General features: G+C 42.1%; 2 protein-coding genes across 7 annotated transcripts in view; one reads left to right on the top strand and one right to left on the bottom strand.

The window, feature by feature from the left end:
- The window catches only part of polr2c (RNA polymerase II subunit C), a 28,940-nt gene extending 22,585 nt beyond the window's left edge, over nucleotides 1-6,355 (bottom strand). The window contains exons 1-4 of one of the 4 annotated variants that reach the window (XM_088298602.1): nucleotides 6,096-6,355; nucleotides 5,963-6,012; nucleotides 4,332-4,424; nucleotides 4,210-4,262 (exon numbers count right to left, since the gene is read on the bottom strand). In XM_088298602.1, coding sequence (XP_088154728.1) covers nucleotides 4,210-4,262; nucleotides 4,332-4,424; nucleotides 5,963-6,012; nucleotides 6,096-6,181 — 282 coding nt within the window. In that variant the 5' untranslated portion in view covers nucleotides 6,182-6,355. The remainder of the gene's footprint in view (nucleotides 1-4,209; nucleotides 4,263-4,331; nucleotides 4,425-5,962; nucleotides 6,013-6,095) is intronic. The other 3 variants (XM_088298604.1, XM_088298603.1, XM_088298605.1) reach the window with 3 other exon arrangements.
- Nucleotides 6,356-7,014: 659 nt separating this feature from the next.
- pdf (peptide deformylase, mitochondrial) overlaps nucleotides 7,015-18,744 on the top strand; it is a 29,972-nt gene continuing 18,242 nt past the window's right edge. The window contains exon 1 of one of the 3 annotated variants that reach the window (XM_088298608.1): nucleotides 7,015-7,345. The gene's annotated coding sequence lies outside the window, so the exon portion shown is untranslated. Of the gene's footprint in view, nucleotides 7,346-8,567; nucleotides 8,826-18,744 lie in introns of those variants that run through there. The other 2 variants (XM_088298606.1, XM_088298607.1) reach the window with 2 other exon arrangements.

Here is an 18,744-nt window from a genome sequence, read left to right as displayed (position 1 = left end):
GAGTTTAATTATCTTGGGGTCTTGTTCACGAGTGAGGGGAGGATGGAGCGAGAGATCGACAAGCGGATCGGTTTATCGGTCTGTCGTGGTGAAGAGGGAGCTGAGCCAAAAGGCGAAGCTCTCGATTTAACGGTCGATCTACGTTCCTACCATCACCTATGGTCACGAGCTGTGGGTCGTGACCGAAAGAACAAGATCTCGGCTACAAGCAGCCGAAATGAGTTTCCTCCGCAGGGTGTCCGGACTCTCTCTTAGAGATAGGGTGAGAAGCTCGGCCATCCGGGAGGGACTCAGTGTCGAGCTGCTGCTCCTCCACATTGAGAGGAGCCAGATGAGGTGGCTCGGGCATCTGATTAGGATGGCATGTCCCACTGGCAGGAGGCCCCGAGGACAACCCAGGACGCGCTGGAGAGACTATGTCTCCCGGCTGGCCTGGGAACGCCTGGGGATCCCTCCAAAAGAGCTGGAAGACGTGGCTGGGGAGAGGGAAGTCTGGGTTTCCCTGCTGAAGCTGCTGCCTCCACGACCCGACCCTGGATGAGCGTCAGAAAATGGATGGATGGATAATTTATCGATACCATTTTCTAGTGATGGGTCCAGCGACACTGAGGCGTCGATGCGCGCGCCGAGTTTCCAGGGCAAACCCCGTGTCGGTGCGCGTACTGCTTTGAGAAAGTCACGTGACCACTACCAGAATCGTGTCGACACAGCGGTCGCGCGCCAAACTGTGTTCATAAGGAAGCACATCTGTCAACAGGATGGACGCTCAAAAAAAGCATTGAGTTATTGGCGCGTTACTTTGCATTAAAACACCGCAAGATGGCAGACGTCACTGTTGATGCGCACTCAGAGGTGCAGCGCTATATGTCCGCAGGACATGTTGCACGTACGGAAGACCCGCTCTTATACTGGAAGTCCATGGAGGCACCGTTCCCTCATCTATTTATATTAGCCACACAGGCGTTGTGCACACCGGCCTCTTCAGCGTCTTGTGAGAGGATCTTCTCAAAGGCGGGGGAAATTGCCTCAAAAAAAGAAATAGACTGAATAACAAAACGCTGGAGAAACTAATTTTTTGGAATAAAAATCTTTAATTACAATGAGTCCATTGTCATTCACAACACTTTTACTTGGGCATTCAGACAGATGTTCTCTTAATTTATCAACTGCGTCTCGAATATCAAAGATTTATTTTATGAAATTGCGTGTATGTAAAAATAATGTGAAAGCAAATGCCTAATCAGAATCAGAAATCCCTTTGTCTATGTACTCAAGTGTGCAACGAGATTAGAGAGCTCCCCTCTCCAGTGCAATACAACAATAATTCAGTTAAATATATAAATTAGATAAGAGAATAATTAGTGCGATGGAAAGTAATACGAAATAGGATATATAAAAACACATCACGTCGCTAATCAATGGAATTGGATAAAATTAGTTTGACAGATCAATGTCAGATGACCCTGTCAAATGTTTCCTGCAAGTCCACCAGGTGTCAGTATTCAGCAACACAGTGTCACTGTGTCGAAACGATACAGGATGCCTCATCTACCCATCACTACCATTTTCTATTCATATCACTACCCCAACTATCGCAATACATATCGATATCGAATTATCGTCACAGCCCTAGTTAGGACCATAGCATGATTAAAGTGTTGGGGGACTTCACCACAAGAAAGACTGCTGTTGATAATATCGAAAACCGATTAGCCAATACTTGGGAGAACTTCCTTAGAGAACTGAGGAGGGACAGCATCATATGGTTGGCCCGATGACTTAATATATACCACATCCTCCAAAGATGACAAGGAGATTGAAGTTGTTATTTATTAAACTTAACAATGTACTCAAGAGAGTCCTTATTTTCTCTATCTGAAATAAACTGCTGGGCATATTGTCCTTAGAACATGGCGATTCCATCTCTTTGTCAGTAAGTCACGTGCGCACTTGAATAGTAGCGCTAGCAGACACAATAGCGTCCAAATCAAAAAACAAAAGTGGGCAGGAGAATTTCTGATAATTCCTTAAATCACTACAGATTCATTTAGGGGGGTAGTTACTTTTAGGGCTGACATCAATTTCACATACTGACCTATTATACAAGTGTCAACTACCCACTGGAGTTTCCCTTTAACCATTTTTATTTTATTTATATATCCATCCATCCATCCAATCCGCTTATCCTCACAAAGGTCGCAGGCGTATTGGAGTCTATCCTAGTCATCTTCAGGCAGTAGGCTAGGCAATCGCAGTGCACATAAATACGAACAACCATTCGCGCTCACAACCATACCAAGGGACAATTCAGAGCGTCCAATCCACCTGCCATGCATGTTCTTTGTATACTGGTCAGTCAAATAATGTCTCTATGAAATCATCCAATGGAGCAAAAAAGGATGGGAACCACTGTGCTACAGTTCTATATATGCTATTATGCTAGCTGCTAGGGTTGCACAATATAGGAAAAAAAAGACATTGCGATTTTTGGGGAGGCTGCGATGTACATTGCCATACTGAAACTAGAAATTTTTTTTTACCAGATGACTCAAATAGCTCTGTTGGGGAAGACTTTGCTTTGTTTATTATACAGCTCTGGGATGGCCACTTAATAGAAATACGTGCGCCACAGCATTTTATACCTTTTGTCGAGCGTGCGGATCATTTTTTTAAACATCTCTTTCGTGATGGCGTTGGGTTGTTTTCACTTTCGCCCCGTGAAAAGTTATTGCATTTGTGATTTGTTGATGCTGTTTGGACTTCTTATCATAAGGTGTTATAATAAAGGTGTCTGTCATTGTTTTTTGAGTAGATGGTTTTTCATCGGGTCCAACTAATGAGTCTGAACTGGTTAAACGGGGGCTCGTAATAGCGATTCAAATTGTCGGATGGGTTTGTTGTATTACCTTGTGTTGCAGCAACAATGGCGAGGCACTGTCGGCAGAGGTTTTTTTTGTGTGTTGTATATTTCTTTTTACGGCCGAAATAACTCCATATTTCGGATGATGACTTTCTTTTACCGCCGTCGTCACTTCCATGTCGCCTGTTAGTGTTGTCAGAGTGCATAGTAGTGGCGGTGAGAATGGAGGGAGTGGGGGAGTGGCCAGTGACTGGCAGGAGGGAAGGGGTGATCGAGACAGGCTGTGTAGAGTATACAGTAGCTTGCTGTTTCTATGAAGCAAAACACATTTTGCGTGCTCTAAGAAAAAAAAAGGACAAAAACATTGCACGACCTACGATGTGACAATCGCGCATGCGCACATCGCAATCGCGATGTTCAAACCGCACATCGTGCAGCCCTACTAGCTGCTGAACCCTATGAAACATGTGTTCGTGATTGTGTTGATCAGACATGTCCTAAGTTCATCCCGCAGGCCAAATGTGGTCCATGTTCAAATTTCCATCGGCCAGCAGCCTCTGACATGAAATGAATAATGTGGGGTCCGTCAGTACTGTTGACCACAGTAAAAGATACAAAAAAGCTTGCCAATATTTCACCAATAGATGGCAGCACACCTGTGGTCAAGCTCTTGGGGGCTTTCGGAACTATGCTCCATGCGCACTCTGCCTCTCCGAACACACCACTTTCCAGACCATTTCTAAAATAGAGATTGTAGTGAAGAAAACGAAAGTTGACAGAGAGGGCAATTGCTTCCAGGACAAGTGGAAATTGGAATCTCTTTTCACTGAAATACAAAGCAACTGTGTCTGCCTAGTTTGCCAAGAGACTGGGTGTTTTCAAGGCATGCAATACCCATAGTCAAGACCAGACAAAACACATAAACTACGACAAGGTGACTGGTAACAAAACTCTATGATATATTAAAGCAACTGGAAGTTGAATGGTCTGCCCCCCACACATTTTCACCTCACCAAAACTGGCCCTCTTTGCAAAACATTTGGACACACCTAGTGTAGATGAATAATGTTGATGCTTTACGATTGCCTCAATTTTAAGTGTTTTTAAGTTTTCTTATGGCATCTATTTTCAAATACAAACCCCTTTGGAGGGCTTCAATTGTGCAGGGATTTTTGGTATTCGTGGCAGAACTCTGTTCGTTCTCTCACAAATAGCAGGGGCTCATTTTTAACTTAAATTAAACGTATGCACAAATATAATGTAATCAAAAAGCATAGCTTTATGTTTCAGGCAATTTGGAAGAAAATAAGTGACAAAAAAAAAGAAAATCAAAGACAACTGCAACTTACCCTTGAGTACTGCATTTTTTCTACAATATCGTCACTGGTGAGTGGGATGAGACCTAAGAACACAAAAGATCTCTCAATATACACAATAGTAGCCGCCAACCATATAACCATGTCGAACATACCAACTCTGTGAGCGATGAACTCATCATGCAGTACGGATGAGTTGGCATCTATCTGGATCCAGTCAATTGCTGTGATGAAGTATGCAATATTAACTGGTACACAGTTGTGAATACCACAACATTAGTTTGTAAAATACACGGAAAGAAGACACGCTTTCCTCAGGTTCATTCAATTTTCATACTTGCTAAAATTTCTGGAACTTAGCTACAGTGGCGCAAAAAGTATGTATGCGGCATATTAGAAATTAGATATGCGGCGCCGCACTATAGGGGGCGCCAAAGCGATAGGAGGAAAATAAATTTTTAGTGGCCATTTTATGTATTAAACAGCTGTTTGCTCACGGGTGTAGTAATGGTTTGATCTAAACACTAATATAATAGAGGCACGTCACTGAAAGCCCCCCCCGGGCGCCGCGCGCACAGCCAGACACAGGTGGAGTCCAGTGCGCGCAACCTCGAGTAGGCGAGCGGCCAGTGTTTACAATTCAAAGGTCTAATAATAGTTACTAGTGATGGGTAGATGAGGCATCCTGTATTGTTTCGACACAGTGAAACAATGTATTGCAGGAAACATTTGACAGGGTTATCTGACACTGATCTGTCAAACTAATTTTATCCAATTCCATTGATTAGCGACGTGATGTGTTTTTATATATCCTATTTCGTATTACTTTCCATCGCACTAATTATTGTCTTATTCATCTAATTTATATATTTAACTGAATTATTGTTGTATATTGCACTGGAGAGGGGAGCTCTCTAATCTCGTTGCACAGTTGAGTACAATGGCAAAGGGATTTCTGATTCTGATTCGGCATTTGCGTTCACCTTATTTTTACATACACGCAATTTCATAAAAAAATCTTTGATATTCGAGACGCAGTTGATAAATTAAGTGAACATCTGTCTGAATGCCCAAGTAAAAGTGTTGTGAATGAGCGTCCATCCTGTTGACAGATGCGCTTCCTTATGAACACAGTTCTGGTAGTGGTCACGTGACTTTCTTAAAGCGGTACGCGCACCGACACGGGGTTTGCCCTGGAAGCTCGGCGCGCGCATCGGCGCCTCAGTGTTGCTGGACCCATCACTAATAGTTACGATGAAGAAGCAAAAACGAATAGGCTCAGGGGCATAAAAGCGAATAAGAAAGAGGGGGAAAGATTATGCTGGCATGAAAAACATCTTTTCAAATTGGTTAAAAGAATGTAGGTAAGCTGTGATGTGTCACCGTAATAAGAGCCACACATGATTTGCAAATAATGAAGTTAGCTAAATTCATTTTTGGACATTATTAGTTTTTGTACATATTCTTGGGTTTTTCATCAAGCCAATCACCTGCTGGAAAATGAAACGTCCAATAAAAAATTGAGTTTATAGGCTGAATGTATTTTTTTTTTGGGGGGGGGGGGGGGGGGGGGGGCTGTTATGTGTCTGCATACACCCCGGAAAGTATGTAGTTGCTCCCCTGCTTAGCTATTAAATAACGGAAATAACGGAAGAGACTTATCCTTTGCACTGTACCAACTAATTATACGATGCAGATGACCATCTTGACTTTCTATACTAAAACATTAAGATATGCCATAAATTCAATCATTTGTGGAAACGATTAATTTAAAAAGTGCTCTTACCTACTGTGGGTACTTCTGACATGAAGACACGTCTAATAGAATTGGCGACCCTAAAAACAGACCACAGAACCTTTATGTCAGCGATATATACTAAGGTAAAAATAATTCCAAACAAAGGTAAGCTAATACTCACGCCAAATCGGTATTTTCAATTAGAAACTTGACATTTTCATCTGTAAGTTCTGTGATTCTTACAGTCGGTTGGTTTGCATAAGGCATCGTAACTGCAAAACCGGACTGACAATATTTAAGCGGCGAAATAATCCTCTATTTGACACTCGATTCTCTTCTTTTCTCTTCTTTTTTTCTTCTTTCCTCTTCTTCCGCTCCTCGTCTTCCTCCTCTTTTTCTTCTGTCTTTTGGCGGTTGGCAAAAAACATTTGGTGCTTTACAAGACCGCCACCTTCTGAAACGGAGTGGATTTTATCTCGCGTGCAATCCCACCCACACAGCAAAAAGTGACCCTCCCATTTTTTAGGTCAGTTCCATAAAAAATACATTGAATATTGAATTTTACTTATTTATACAACTTTATTTGTATAGCACATTTCATTTTAGTAGCAGCTGTCCACTGGCGGAGCAGGTGTTTTGAAATTCCTTCCTACCCATCGGGACGTCCTAACAATACCTTTTGCGCATGCGCGGCAGCGCCGATAGTGATTTCGTGGGAAGTTTGGAGTTTTCTGTCCGATCTGCCGTTTGTTCGATTAAAAGTTGGGAGTACTTAATATTTGTATTTTCATTGAGTCTTATTTGAATTTTTCATTGCCTCAAAATACACTGACGTGTGTTTCTGTTGAGCACATTACTCACACAGTATGTATGCCACACTTGTTTGATATCGCCAGTAAAAGTTGTTTGTAAACATATCTATGCATATACATATAGCAATCAAACTGTCAGGACGTCCTGCCTGCTTGCGTCTACGAGTATTTTACTCAAATCTATATTTTTTAATTCTACCTATTTGCATGTAAACAAAACAATCTGAAAGCACACGTAAATACTTGGCTGACAAATTAGCCTCTGGTAGAAAGTTTCGCATGGGTAGGACATTTGACAGATGAGGCTGTCAAATCAGCCTCCGGAAGGACGATTCGTACGGGTAGGACATTTTAGCACTGGACCCCACCGCCCAGGTGCTACCCCTGATGAATGACATATCGCTGCACCGACTGCTAAGTCCCTCCTGTACAGTAGTCGGGGTTATGTACCACAAAGGGTTGCAATCCACATTCATTAGGAGAAGAACAATCGCCACTAAAACAGGAAGATGTGAATCTGATTTGACTCCGTTGTCGTTGCTGGAGACAGAAAATCAACAAGGTAACGAAAAAGGAGACGAAGGATACCTTTCACGAACATTGAAATCCTCGTCGCAAAGTAAGTTTTCCGCAGGTGTCCCAATGAGTCACGGTTTAAAATAACTTTAGTAGATATGAGATTTGTGTTGTTGTTGCTAAAAGCAGAGCGCCACGCCATCAAGCAACTGTTTTATCTCATGGCGTCTGGCTTCCAACAGTCCCTCAATATTAACTTCTACATTTTATTCATTTGGGTCGTTATTTATATACATGTTTCTCCGATGATTCTAGGGTTATGAAACTGGAGAATTAGCCAGCGAGCTGTTTCATATTGCCTTAAATAAAACGTAATGTGAACACGGTCGTGAGCCTACTGCTGTCAGGCCAGCCTCCACACGCTAAGTCAAGTCAAGCCAGCCGCCAGTTATTTTGAAGACTGTGCATTACGGTAATACGTCGAAAGCGCGTACATTTGGCCACCTTCCAAATAAAATCTCGCAAACCAATCATGCACGTCCGTGGTTTGGATTTAAAATGTTCTTAAACTTCTCTGCGGACAAGCAACCACAAGTTCACCCAGGAGGAATGCAAACTGTGTCAGAATTGTGATTTATCTAAATCAGGCGTAAGGGTCAAACATTGATTATTTCTTTTACCTTTCATTTTGAAATGCCTCATCAGATATCATTCGAAGTACTTTGGTTGGGTACCTGGGGTGTCCTAGTGCGCCTCAACACTGGTCTAGCTGCGGGATCGTGAAAACTCACATTTCCCATAAGACATGTTTTCTGGTTTGGAAGAATTGTGACAGGCTTCTTACTATGCAGCATGACCGGGTAGGGATCGGTATCATTTCTCTGAGCCTGGGCAACATGTTGTAGGATCATTGCAAACTCTTTGGAGCGTATTCCTTGAATAAACGCAGGCCCATTTTGCTCCACTAATTGTTCATAAAGTCGCAAAAGTACATTTGTCCCAATCAGCAATGGAATTTTACTGTTAAAGTGGCATTCGGGAATTACGAGTGCTAGTACGACCAACTCCTGCTCTTCTTCTACATTATGTCGCGGGAAGGAAAGGTGTGTCTGAATGTAGCCTAGGTATGGGACATTCTGTCCTCCGGCTCCCTCAATTTCAAGAATAGTGTGTGTAGGAGCCGTACAGTGTTGGGTGGTTTTCTTTTGTTGCGATGCATGCTCGTGTGTTGTGCACGCACCAAGCGTGCACACACTCCACTTTATGGTGATTGGTGATATCACAGGGGGGGAGTGGTCTTCGCTTATTAGTAGTTGCACTCACCTGTGGGTAGTGGTTGTTTGGTTTGGATCGTGTGGTGGGGTGAGCAAGGGGAAGAAACCTTTTGCTGACCGTACAATCCAGTGTACAATTCAGCGTACAATTCAGCGTACAATTCTGCGTACAATTCTGCGTAAACTAACATCGACTGCGAGCGCAACGTGTCCTGAACTGGAGCATAAACAACCGTGGAACATCGGCCAACTCTTGTTGCGGATAAAGAGAGAGACAAAGCAAGAGCAGCCAAAGAGCGCGACAGACAAGTAAGTGCCTGTCATTTGCTTCCGCGATGGACGCGCCGCCATAGACAGTCAAGCCAGTTGGATGCGCGTCATCAATGTTTTCCACCCCCCTTGTCTTAGCCCGCCGTGGCGTAATTTAAGTTGGACGCCACAACAGTGTGGATAGGTTGGATGGAAAGATGAGAAAGGTGCTCTTTGTGAAAAGACTCAGAGATTGTCGTTACTTGTGAACCGGAATCTATTATAGAGTCACATGGCGTGCCTTCAATCAGTACAGAGGCTGCACAGCGTGGGCCTATGAGACCTTTGGGCAAGGACAATTTAGGGTCGAAAGTGTGTTTGGGTTTCATCGGGCAAGTGTTTTGCTGTTCAGTGTCAAAAGATTTGGGACTCTGAGAATCAATGGTTGCAGCTCCTGGATGTCCCACCGCAGGAGCTGCCATTAGTTTCATGCAAAAGGAGCTGAAGCCTGTCGTGCCACAAAGTCAGCTTGTTTCTTCTTCAACTCAGCGTTCTTCTCTCTGACCAGGACAGGGTTTGAATCATTCGTGCAATGAACTGCTATGTGATTGTCTTCCCCACACTTGAAACAAAACCATGCACGAGGCATGCCAGGGATTTTAACAGAGGGTCGTGACTGTCTTGAATTGACATGTAAGGACTCCACTTTGTGTGCAACCCTTTGGTTTTGGATAAGCATTTGGACTTGCTTGGTCAACTCAGCAATTTGCTTTTCAATCTTAGCAGGGTCATTTGGGTTTTGCTTCATGGTTTGTGAACCTACAGGGGGACTAGACATTGGGGTGGTGGTCTTTTCCTTTTGGCTCAACTTTTCCACTTGCTTGGTGAGTTCAGTGACCTTTAAATCAAGCTTTGCAGTTTCGTCATCTAATGAAGTGGGGCTTGTCAGCGACGCTTGGTCAAGGACGGGCATGTTAAATACAGAGTGGGCATGTGCAGCAGCCTTTGTTGCACCCAAATGTTTTTTCATACGGTCCAATTTAGCTGACCGTCTGTCTTCCTCTGTCCGCAACATGAGAATGAGGTCCGGGAACGAAGGGGGGGAACTCTTTTTCCCTTCAAGATGAAGACCTATTATTAAACTCTGGTCCCAGCAACCCCGAATGAACTGTTTAAGGAGTAGCTCATTCACATTTGTAGTCGATGCACCCCCTCTAGAAATGACTCTGGTGAGAAGACTGTGAAGGCGGCTCAAGAAAGCGGAGGGTTTTTCTCCATTGTTTTGGTTGGAGCCCAGCAATGAAGCGAAAAGTTCTTCTCCATCCTCAACAACGCCAAAAGCGGATTCAAGCTGAGTCACATATGCGGATGGTAGTGCAGTGACTCCGAGGGGCTTTACAATGTCTGAAGCAGGGCTAAGTAAGCTCTCAAGCATCCTTCTTACTTTGTGTGCATCAGTCAAAGCAGAGTCGCAAAGTAAAAGATCAACTTGGGTGCGCCATGTCTCATAATCAACTTCACCGTTGGGCCGAGGAAGTCGACCTGAGAAGGTGCGTATTTTTGCATGTGCAAGGGACGTATGAGTTGGCTCATTACGTATAATGTGCTCAACCACCACTTTCTGGACACGAGAAGGGTTGTAAATGCTCTCATCTAAACGAACAGCACTAGGACTAAAAGCACTTGTGGGCTCTGCTGGTTCACTTTGATCACAATAGTGAGCGTCAGTATCAATGTTTTGGTCATTAGTCGGTTGTGTCATAGCCTGAGGTGCGGGGCCCGCCTGTAATTCACTTCGAAGGAAACTAAGGAAGCCTACCTTCCCACTATTTCCCATAAACTCAAGTTCTCTAAGGTACCGACGGGCCACTTCTTTGCCCATCTCCCCTTGAGCGATATCTCTAACAGTTTTAGAAGACCAAGTCGAACTTGGGTCATTGGGGCTTGAGAGTTCCCCTAAGGACGCAGGATCAATTTCCAAAATAGCTTGTTCTGATTCGTAGATAACAAGAGTTCTGCCTTGCGGTTGGTGTGGCTCATCTGGAACCCTAATGACCTTATCTATTTTGCCATTTATCACAAAAACATCAGAAATATGACCATCTGTGCAACTTGGTTCAATTCCTGTAACATACAACGTTTTTTGACCATCAACTCTAAACCGTTGACAAAGATCCATTTTTTTCTTTTTTTTTGACTGGGATATAAGTTATAAATAAGCGTATCTTATAGGTTGGAGGTAACAAAAGCCACTATGCCAATCTCCTGGCTGGCTCGCCACAATTGTGTAACCACCACAATTGAAACTACGCAGCATCACACTTAAGCTAAGTTGTCAGAAAAATAAATCTGAATTTTTCAGTGTAACAATTATTCATTGGTATTCAATTCAAGGCTCATCTATCCTAGGTTGCAGGGAGATTGGCGGCAGCAACTCTACTTAGAGCAATAGGAGACCTCCAACAGAAATAAGACACACTAAGAGCAATTGGTAGAAATATGTGAACATTTGTATTTATATATCTTAAACTCCTTAATATTTACAACATTCAATTTTTCTTTAAACATATATTCGTGCTAGTATCAGTTTGTGTCAAAACTGGTGTCAGATCTGAACCACAAAAAAAAAAGTCTGAGATCTCAGAAAAAAACAATAAAAAAAGAAAAACATTTGTCCAAAAAGAAATCCTCTTGACGGTCCTACCACCCTCCAGGGAAATAGGTGGCCACGGAAATCCAAACGTCACTCGCCGGCGTCCTAGGAACTATCCAATCCACTGTCGGTGCAGTTCAAGCTTTAGACGATTCTATTATTCCCAGAAAAAACAGCCTGCACGAAACGTGCAGAGCATTCATTCAATGTTGCCCCAAGAACAACAGTGCAACAATCGACCAGTGAAAAAAATTAAATAGAATAAAAGAAAATACGTGTATCTAACACACATGGAGTCCTTCGTGAGCCTGTTAGCTTATCTCACTAGGTAGTGCACTTGCTAGGAAGGCATGTGCGAGTAAAATAGTTTACAATGCTTTAATTTTTCCAGTTATATCTCACCATTAGCTAATAACAATCTCAACGTTCACAAAACTTCATCATGACTGTTTTTTTTCAGTTACACATCATGGGGTACATTGACACAGGAATGTTAATTAGGCACATTCGACAAAACACTCACCAGGATCGATAGTCTTGTTGGAATTTATCTTTAAATCAATGTTAGAATTTAACTTTAACCCAATGTAAACTCAAATTAGTAATCTGACTCCAATTTGCGACCTTACCCAACTCTCACTCATCCAACAATATGCGCGCTCGTTCTGCAATAGAAAGGTATCAGGAAGCCGGCATTTTCACGCACAAGTGGGTTTATTCCCAATACACAGATTTCTACATGGCACCTGGGTCTCGGGTCCCTCTCAATACAACTCTACACCTCTCTTGCCACCAGCGAATGTAACTAACCAGAACTTTTTCGAGTTGCCCAGTAGTCATTCATACTATACAATATGTAAATTATACAAAGACAAAGGCATCCTGGCATGATTCTATTGGCTATGTGTATCCTGCAGTTAACTTTAGCTTGCTTTCATTGGTCTTTCTTCCCCCGCCGAATCCCGTGGTGGCTCCTCCTGCTTGTGGCTGAAGGGTCCAGTTTCTTGTCCACCCCTTCCCCCTCGAAGTATCTGTCTCCGCCAGGCACCGACCTAAAACCTCCCAAACCTTCACATTCTTTCACTTTCTTTGTTCAGCTTCACCAGCCACACACTCAGCACTCCACAGAATAACAGTGACACAAGATGCAGGACATCGAATAAAACTAGCCAGGTTTAAACTCTCCCACTCCTTTAGTCTAAAAAAAAAATCCAATTTCCTTGGCAAAAACACCACAGGATTCGAAGTCCATTCACTCACAGTTTACACAAAAAAAGTTCAACGGCCCAGTTTGGTCTATTCAGAGCCTTTCTCCTTCAATTCGCATGAAACAAAATGCTAGAAGGTTCTCTAAGTCTCTCGTACGAGATGAGACGTCATCTCACGCTGCAGTGCGTTCTAGGTCCGTAGGAAATAGTAACAGCGCTAAAAAAAAAATCACATTAACAGAAAATAAGAATAGGAATAAAAAAAGGCTGAGCCAAAACATGGGTTACACAACAATTATGCGCGCTCGTTTTTGAGAGAAAGATGACCAGGAAGCCGGCAACTTCACACGGGAGTGGATTTATTCCTAACAGGAGATCTAATACAAATCTGGGGCTCGGGTCCCTACCATTACAGCTCTGCGCGTCCCTGTACCCAACAGAGGACGACGCCCCCCCCCCGAGTTGCCCAGGATCATTTATACATTTCAGCAAACAAAGCAAAGATAGCCAATAGTAGGATATGTGTCATCTGCAGTTAACTTTAGCTTTCTCTTAGTGGACGTCTTCTGCCCGCAGGATGGCTCGTCCAATCTCACATAACAGCGCCTTGATGTCGGGAAGGCTCTGCGTCAGTACCCCCCGTTAACACTCAGGGCCTCAGTGTTTTCCCCTCCTATTTGTTTGGAATTCATAAGGGAAAAATTATAACTCAGAAAAATCACAAGTAAAATAAATAACATTATCTACCAATAGAACAGGAACATTTTACGTGACCAGACTTAGAAAGCTACTAAAATACTCGTAGGCCCATGTCAATGACAATAGTCTCAAAATAAGTAGTTTTAAACTTGTCAATTTTCAAACTAATATTCCGAACAGTATTCCGAAAACAACTCCACTCTGGATGGCCGCAGCCACGTGCTAACCAGCCGAGCCGAGCACTAAGCCACAGGCAAAGTGAGCTCAATCAATAATATAACAAAAGTGGAACAACACAAGAGGGACACAAGAGCGGTTAAACTCATGAGAGAAATTCCTCTATAATAACATCAAAAATAGACATATTTTCCAACATGTTCGCCTTCTGCAACATGTCAGGCATGTAAGGATCAAATTCCGACTGAGGGTATCAGCGTTTCAAAATGGCTTAACTAATGATTTGCATCGTTTGGTGTGTATTTGAGCATAAATTGAAGAATACTACTACTGTTAATTCATGAAATCCTGTTCATTTTAATTGCAACAATAGTGGATTTAATGGTTCTCGATATTGCTTTCTTCTAATTATTTTATGGCCTCTTTTTGTAAAGTAAAAATTGACTGACTGTATGTTTTGCAGGCCTTCCCCATGTGTCAATCCAATGGGTCATATAGGGAACACTCAATGTTATATTAAATATCGATATATATATATATATAGTACTTTCTTATCCAGTGTATCTTTTACTCTGCATAATAGAGCTATTGTTTTTTGATAATTTTTTACTTCGTGCTCGATTAGATGTGGTTTCCAACACGAATTCTAATTAAGAATGACACCCAGAAGCAGTTTCTCTTACTCTAGTAATATCAATACCATACCAATACCATTTCAGCGAACAAAGCAAAGATATTCTACTATTGGCTATGTGTCATCTGCAGTTAACTTTAGCTTTCTCTTAGTGGACGTCTTCTGCCCGCAGGATGACGTGTCGGCTCGTCCAATCTCACACAGCAGCGCCTTGATGTCGGGGAGGCCCTGCGTCAGTACCCCCGTTATCAGAAGTGCGGCTCGTCCTGTACAAAAAATATCTGCCACCTACGCATTTCACACAGCCTGCCCTGACCTTCCACTGCACATCGAATCAAAGCACAATCAGCAAATATCTTTCTTGCATTAAACTGAATACATGTAATTTGTAGTCAATCATATAAAATCCTTGATAGTCAAATGTATAAAATCCTTTATTAGCATTAGCTTCAACCTGTTAAAGGTCTTTCTCGTTTGTTCGCATTAGAGCAAGTCACCTTTACCAATAGTTTTGAGTCATCCCATTGCCTATATAGGTGATTACATATGCGTAAATGTAATCCTCAACTTCATTGGTAGTTTGTGTGATTATTGACTGTATTAATGTCAGGTTTAAAAAGTCCTGACGCCTTCTTAGACTGAATTAAATGCAGAGAACCAGAGAAATAACCAGGGAAAGTTTTGTCTTTTACCATTCGCGGATGGGAGGAGAAGTCAGGAGGTGAAGTAGGCGTCTTGCCTGTTCAATCTCCCGCACTCTCTCCCACTTCTCCGACCACCCGCTTGATCTTTTATTCAGAGGAAAACGAAACTTATGGAAATTGAAACTTAAACAAGCGTGTGGGTGTGCCAGTTGTGCGTGTGTGTGCTGAAGCAATAATGTGCGTTTCTGTGTGTGTGTGTGCAATTATTACTGATACAAATAGTGTATAAAAACATGATTAAAAATACACAAACTATTTACATATTCTCACATTTCCCCCCCTGTTTGTGGGTTTAAATCATGTCCTTACGGCTTTAAAATGAATCATCATAATGAAGTCCTACAACAGTGTGGTCATCCGTGGAGGGGCGAAAAACCCTCAGTAGGGACAAAATTCCCCTCCTCCCTTCCAGCGTGGAACGAGATCTTCATCATTTGATGACCATCAGGGAATAAAACATATAAAAATACATTTCAATGTGCCTAGTTAAAAATAACAAAACTGTCTCCACGCAGAGCTTGTCCCTGGGGTGACTTGATGAAGGCCCCTTGCCTCGTTGTAGGAGGAGACAGCCGTCTTTACCTCCCGGATCTTCGTGTGTGGTGTATGTGTGTGCACGTGTGGGGCTTGGGCGACAAGTCCATATTCTTTTTACGTTTCAGTGTCCAGTTCGAGTTCGTCATTGTCCAGTTCGAGTTTGTCATACTCAACATCAATCAGATTGTAATGTTACTTTTGGGCAACAAACATGCAGTTAATCATCATTTTTGTCATAAAAATAATGCAACATGAACAGACTACACATAACAAAAATGAAAACCATAATTATCCCGATATATTGTGTCTTCCAAATTCTTCATAATGGTCATAACATCAATAATTGTTTCATTTTTATTAAAACTTTAAATGCAATTATGTTCTTCAATCAAGGCTAAAATTTCTTTATATACGTCATTAATTTCCAAACTATATCTAATCTTTTTATTCTGTGGCTTCAACACTCGTATCTGTGGCTGGTTGTGTGGTTCTGATGTGCGTGTGGTCCGAGATTGTGACTCAGGTGGGCTCCTGTTCGAGGGATTTGCGTTGCTAGGCCTTTAGCTGGAAACCGGTGAAGCTTGTACTGCAACTGGTCGATCCAGCTGCCACGCCCCGCGACCTTTGCTGCATCGGGGTCACTGCCATCATCTGGCGAGGGCCATCTCAGCATTCACTTGTCCCAACGAAGTCGTTTCAGCACCTTGAAGAAGAGTTGGTCTCCCACACGGACGTGAATTCTCTGTGGATCAGAAAACACTGACCAGTATTTGTGTTTTTTGCATCTTTTTTGGTCAAACATGTTTTTCGTTGGTGGTTCTGATGAACCTGAGAGTCTATAGGGGATAGTGTCCTTCCTTCGGCTGGCATTGTCCTCATTGTTGTGATTGAAACACAGTCTTGCCATTGTCTCTTTTTTTTTTTTCTTTTCATTGTCTTGATAAGTCTGGCCTTAACAGTTCCATTAGTGCGTTCCACAAGTCCTGCAGACTGTATGCACAGTGACGCTTTGAGTCAATTTTGTAACAACTGTCCCACTTGTTACAACATCATTCACAAAATGCATCATTTTCACTTCAAATCACTTCTTGAAATTCCAAATGTCAGGATAATTTGATTACACAACACTTTTCCCAATCGTTTTTAGCATCAGCATGTGTTGTTGGAAACAACTTGATCCATTTTGAAAACATATTAATTATAACCAAACAATATTACGACCCAAACAACTCACACTTTGTCTAAAAAAAGTTTTTTGTTGAAAAGTCTGTATGTGGGAACAATCTCATATCATACCTCCCCCCCTGTTGAGGCACGACATCTGCTCGTGTCTCACTCAATGTTTGCACCTTTGTTCACCCAATGTGCATGTTCATTTAGTAATGCCTTTTTCCCTGGCCTGAGATCAACTTGTGAAGTTGGTTTACTGCGTGTGTGTGTGTGTGTGTGTGTGTGGGGGTGTGTGTGTGTGTGTTCATTACCCCTCTTGTGCAAAGCCGACCTTGAGGTCATGTCTTGGGCTGCAGCCTTTCGCTGCATTGTCAGCGAGGCAGTTTCCAATTGTAATTGGGTCATTTTTATTAAGTAAGTTTTGCTTTTTCAAATAACTATTTAAACATGTTTTATGCACAACTTTTCGTTTCCTGTTGTGGTTTTAAAGCCCTTGTTTACCCAATGTCGACAGAACACATGAACATTTATCTTGACTGTCAGTCCACATTGTAACCATACAGCTCATACAAGATGGGAAAACCCCAAATTTTAATTAGCTCACAACCGCCTACGCTCTTCCTGCTTATCCTAACAATTTCTCTCTTTTACAAATTATCTGTTGGTATCGCACTACTAATACTCCCATCGCATAAAAGTCAGTATGATTTCTTCCTGCGACCTTGGTTCTCAAAGACTTTTACTTCTTATCAGTCTGAAAGCGCACCTGGTCTGTGTCTCACCAATCTTAGCTCCTCCAGTCGGGAGGAAAAAATGTCAAAAAAGTCAAGTCATGGTTTTGGTGATAATTTGGAGCGGCTTTCACAATTTGTGTGATGCCTTCTAAATGGTGCGGAACAAAAAATGACGCTGGGCTGAAATGCATCGCACCTTAATAATGTAAATACCCCTGTTACAATTAAGTCGCCGTGCAATGTGGATGTTGTGTGATGGAATGTCTTTTTTTTCATTTCAACTATTAAAGCAGCGGTGAGGCCTGCTCGAACACACGGAAATCCAATTGTTGTGATTAACATGCAAATGATTTCATGAGCCCCGTGTGTCTGCAGCCAAACAAGGTCATAAAAGCATTTTTTGCAATCACTGCTCAAATGGCTTATAATAATAATTTGGTAGTGTTAAGAGGCTTTGTTAATACAATCTTGTGGGTATCTTCTCAAAGTCCAACATACACGACCCATTTTATGGCTATGATACTGTTGTTTTAAACTCACCCAAGGCCTGCTGGACCCCCCTTAACACATAAATTACAGCCCTGAGAGACACTAGGCCTCAACTTTATCTATGAAGGAGGCAGGTATTTTAATGGGGGTCATCGAAAGTCCCAAGGAAGGTGTTTACAGAAAAGTGCTCTGGCAAAGTTTTATTACCATTTTTCTTCCCGTTAATCACTGACAATGCACCCTTTTAAAATTTTGACTTTTGTTTAAATTCGCCCTTACTTATTAATTCTGATATTAAAGTCCATTTGTCAGTCTACCACGGCCTACTAAGCAAAACGCATGTTGATGTAGAACTCCTTCTACACACACTTTTATGTTAGTTTTTCCTTTCGCCATGTGATCCTCTGTTGCTTCTCTCTGCTTCCTTCTTTTTTTCCATATTTTCTCTTTTGCGCATAATTTAGAATTTTCTTTCCCATTTTACAAGTTGGCCAATTTAAATTAGGTTTTTTATTTGAAAAGCCTGTGTTTTGAAACAATTCTGATACTGCTTATGATCAATTACAGCATCAATAAGAGTGACTAGTAGCGAGACTGATACCCAATCGCCAGGCTACAATGGGTTAAGCTGTCTGTTATATCCAATCAGACAAGCGTGAGCCCTTGAGTAGGCACTGCTTATAATCAGTTACAGTATCAAATAATATAATAGTCACAACTCATGATCAATTGCTATGACTTATTATTAACTTCAGGATCGCGGATCGTCGGCGACTTGCATGGACAACAAACACTTCACTGCGTTAAACAAGCGGCACATTTTATTTAACCCACAGTATAAAGTGTACAAGCAAGCAAGCAAGCAACAATTGTATTTCAGCTCATAGATTACATGCAATACATAAATCTCATTACCGTGTGCTGGAAGGACGGAGAGCCCCGGCGTCCTCAGTAATGCGAGCAAAAAATACGAT

Source organism: Idiotropiscis lumnitzeri, chromosome 6 (assembly GCF_059441095.1).
Source record: "Idiotropiscis lumnitzeri isolate Australia: NSW breed Sydney's pygmy pipehorse chromosome 6, RoL_Ilum_1.0, whole genome shotgun sequence".
NCBI classification, from domain to species: domain Eukaryota; kingdom Metazoa; phylum Chordata; class Actinopteri; order Syngnathiformes; family Syngnathidae; genus Idiotropiscis; species Idiotropiscis lumnitzeri.
Note: the sequence above shows the minus strand (reverse complement) of the source record. Positions and strands in the feature narration are given on the sequence as shown.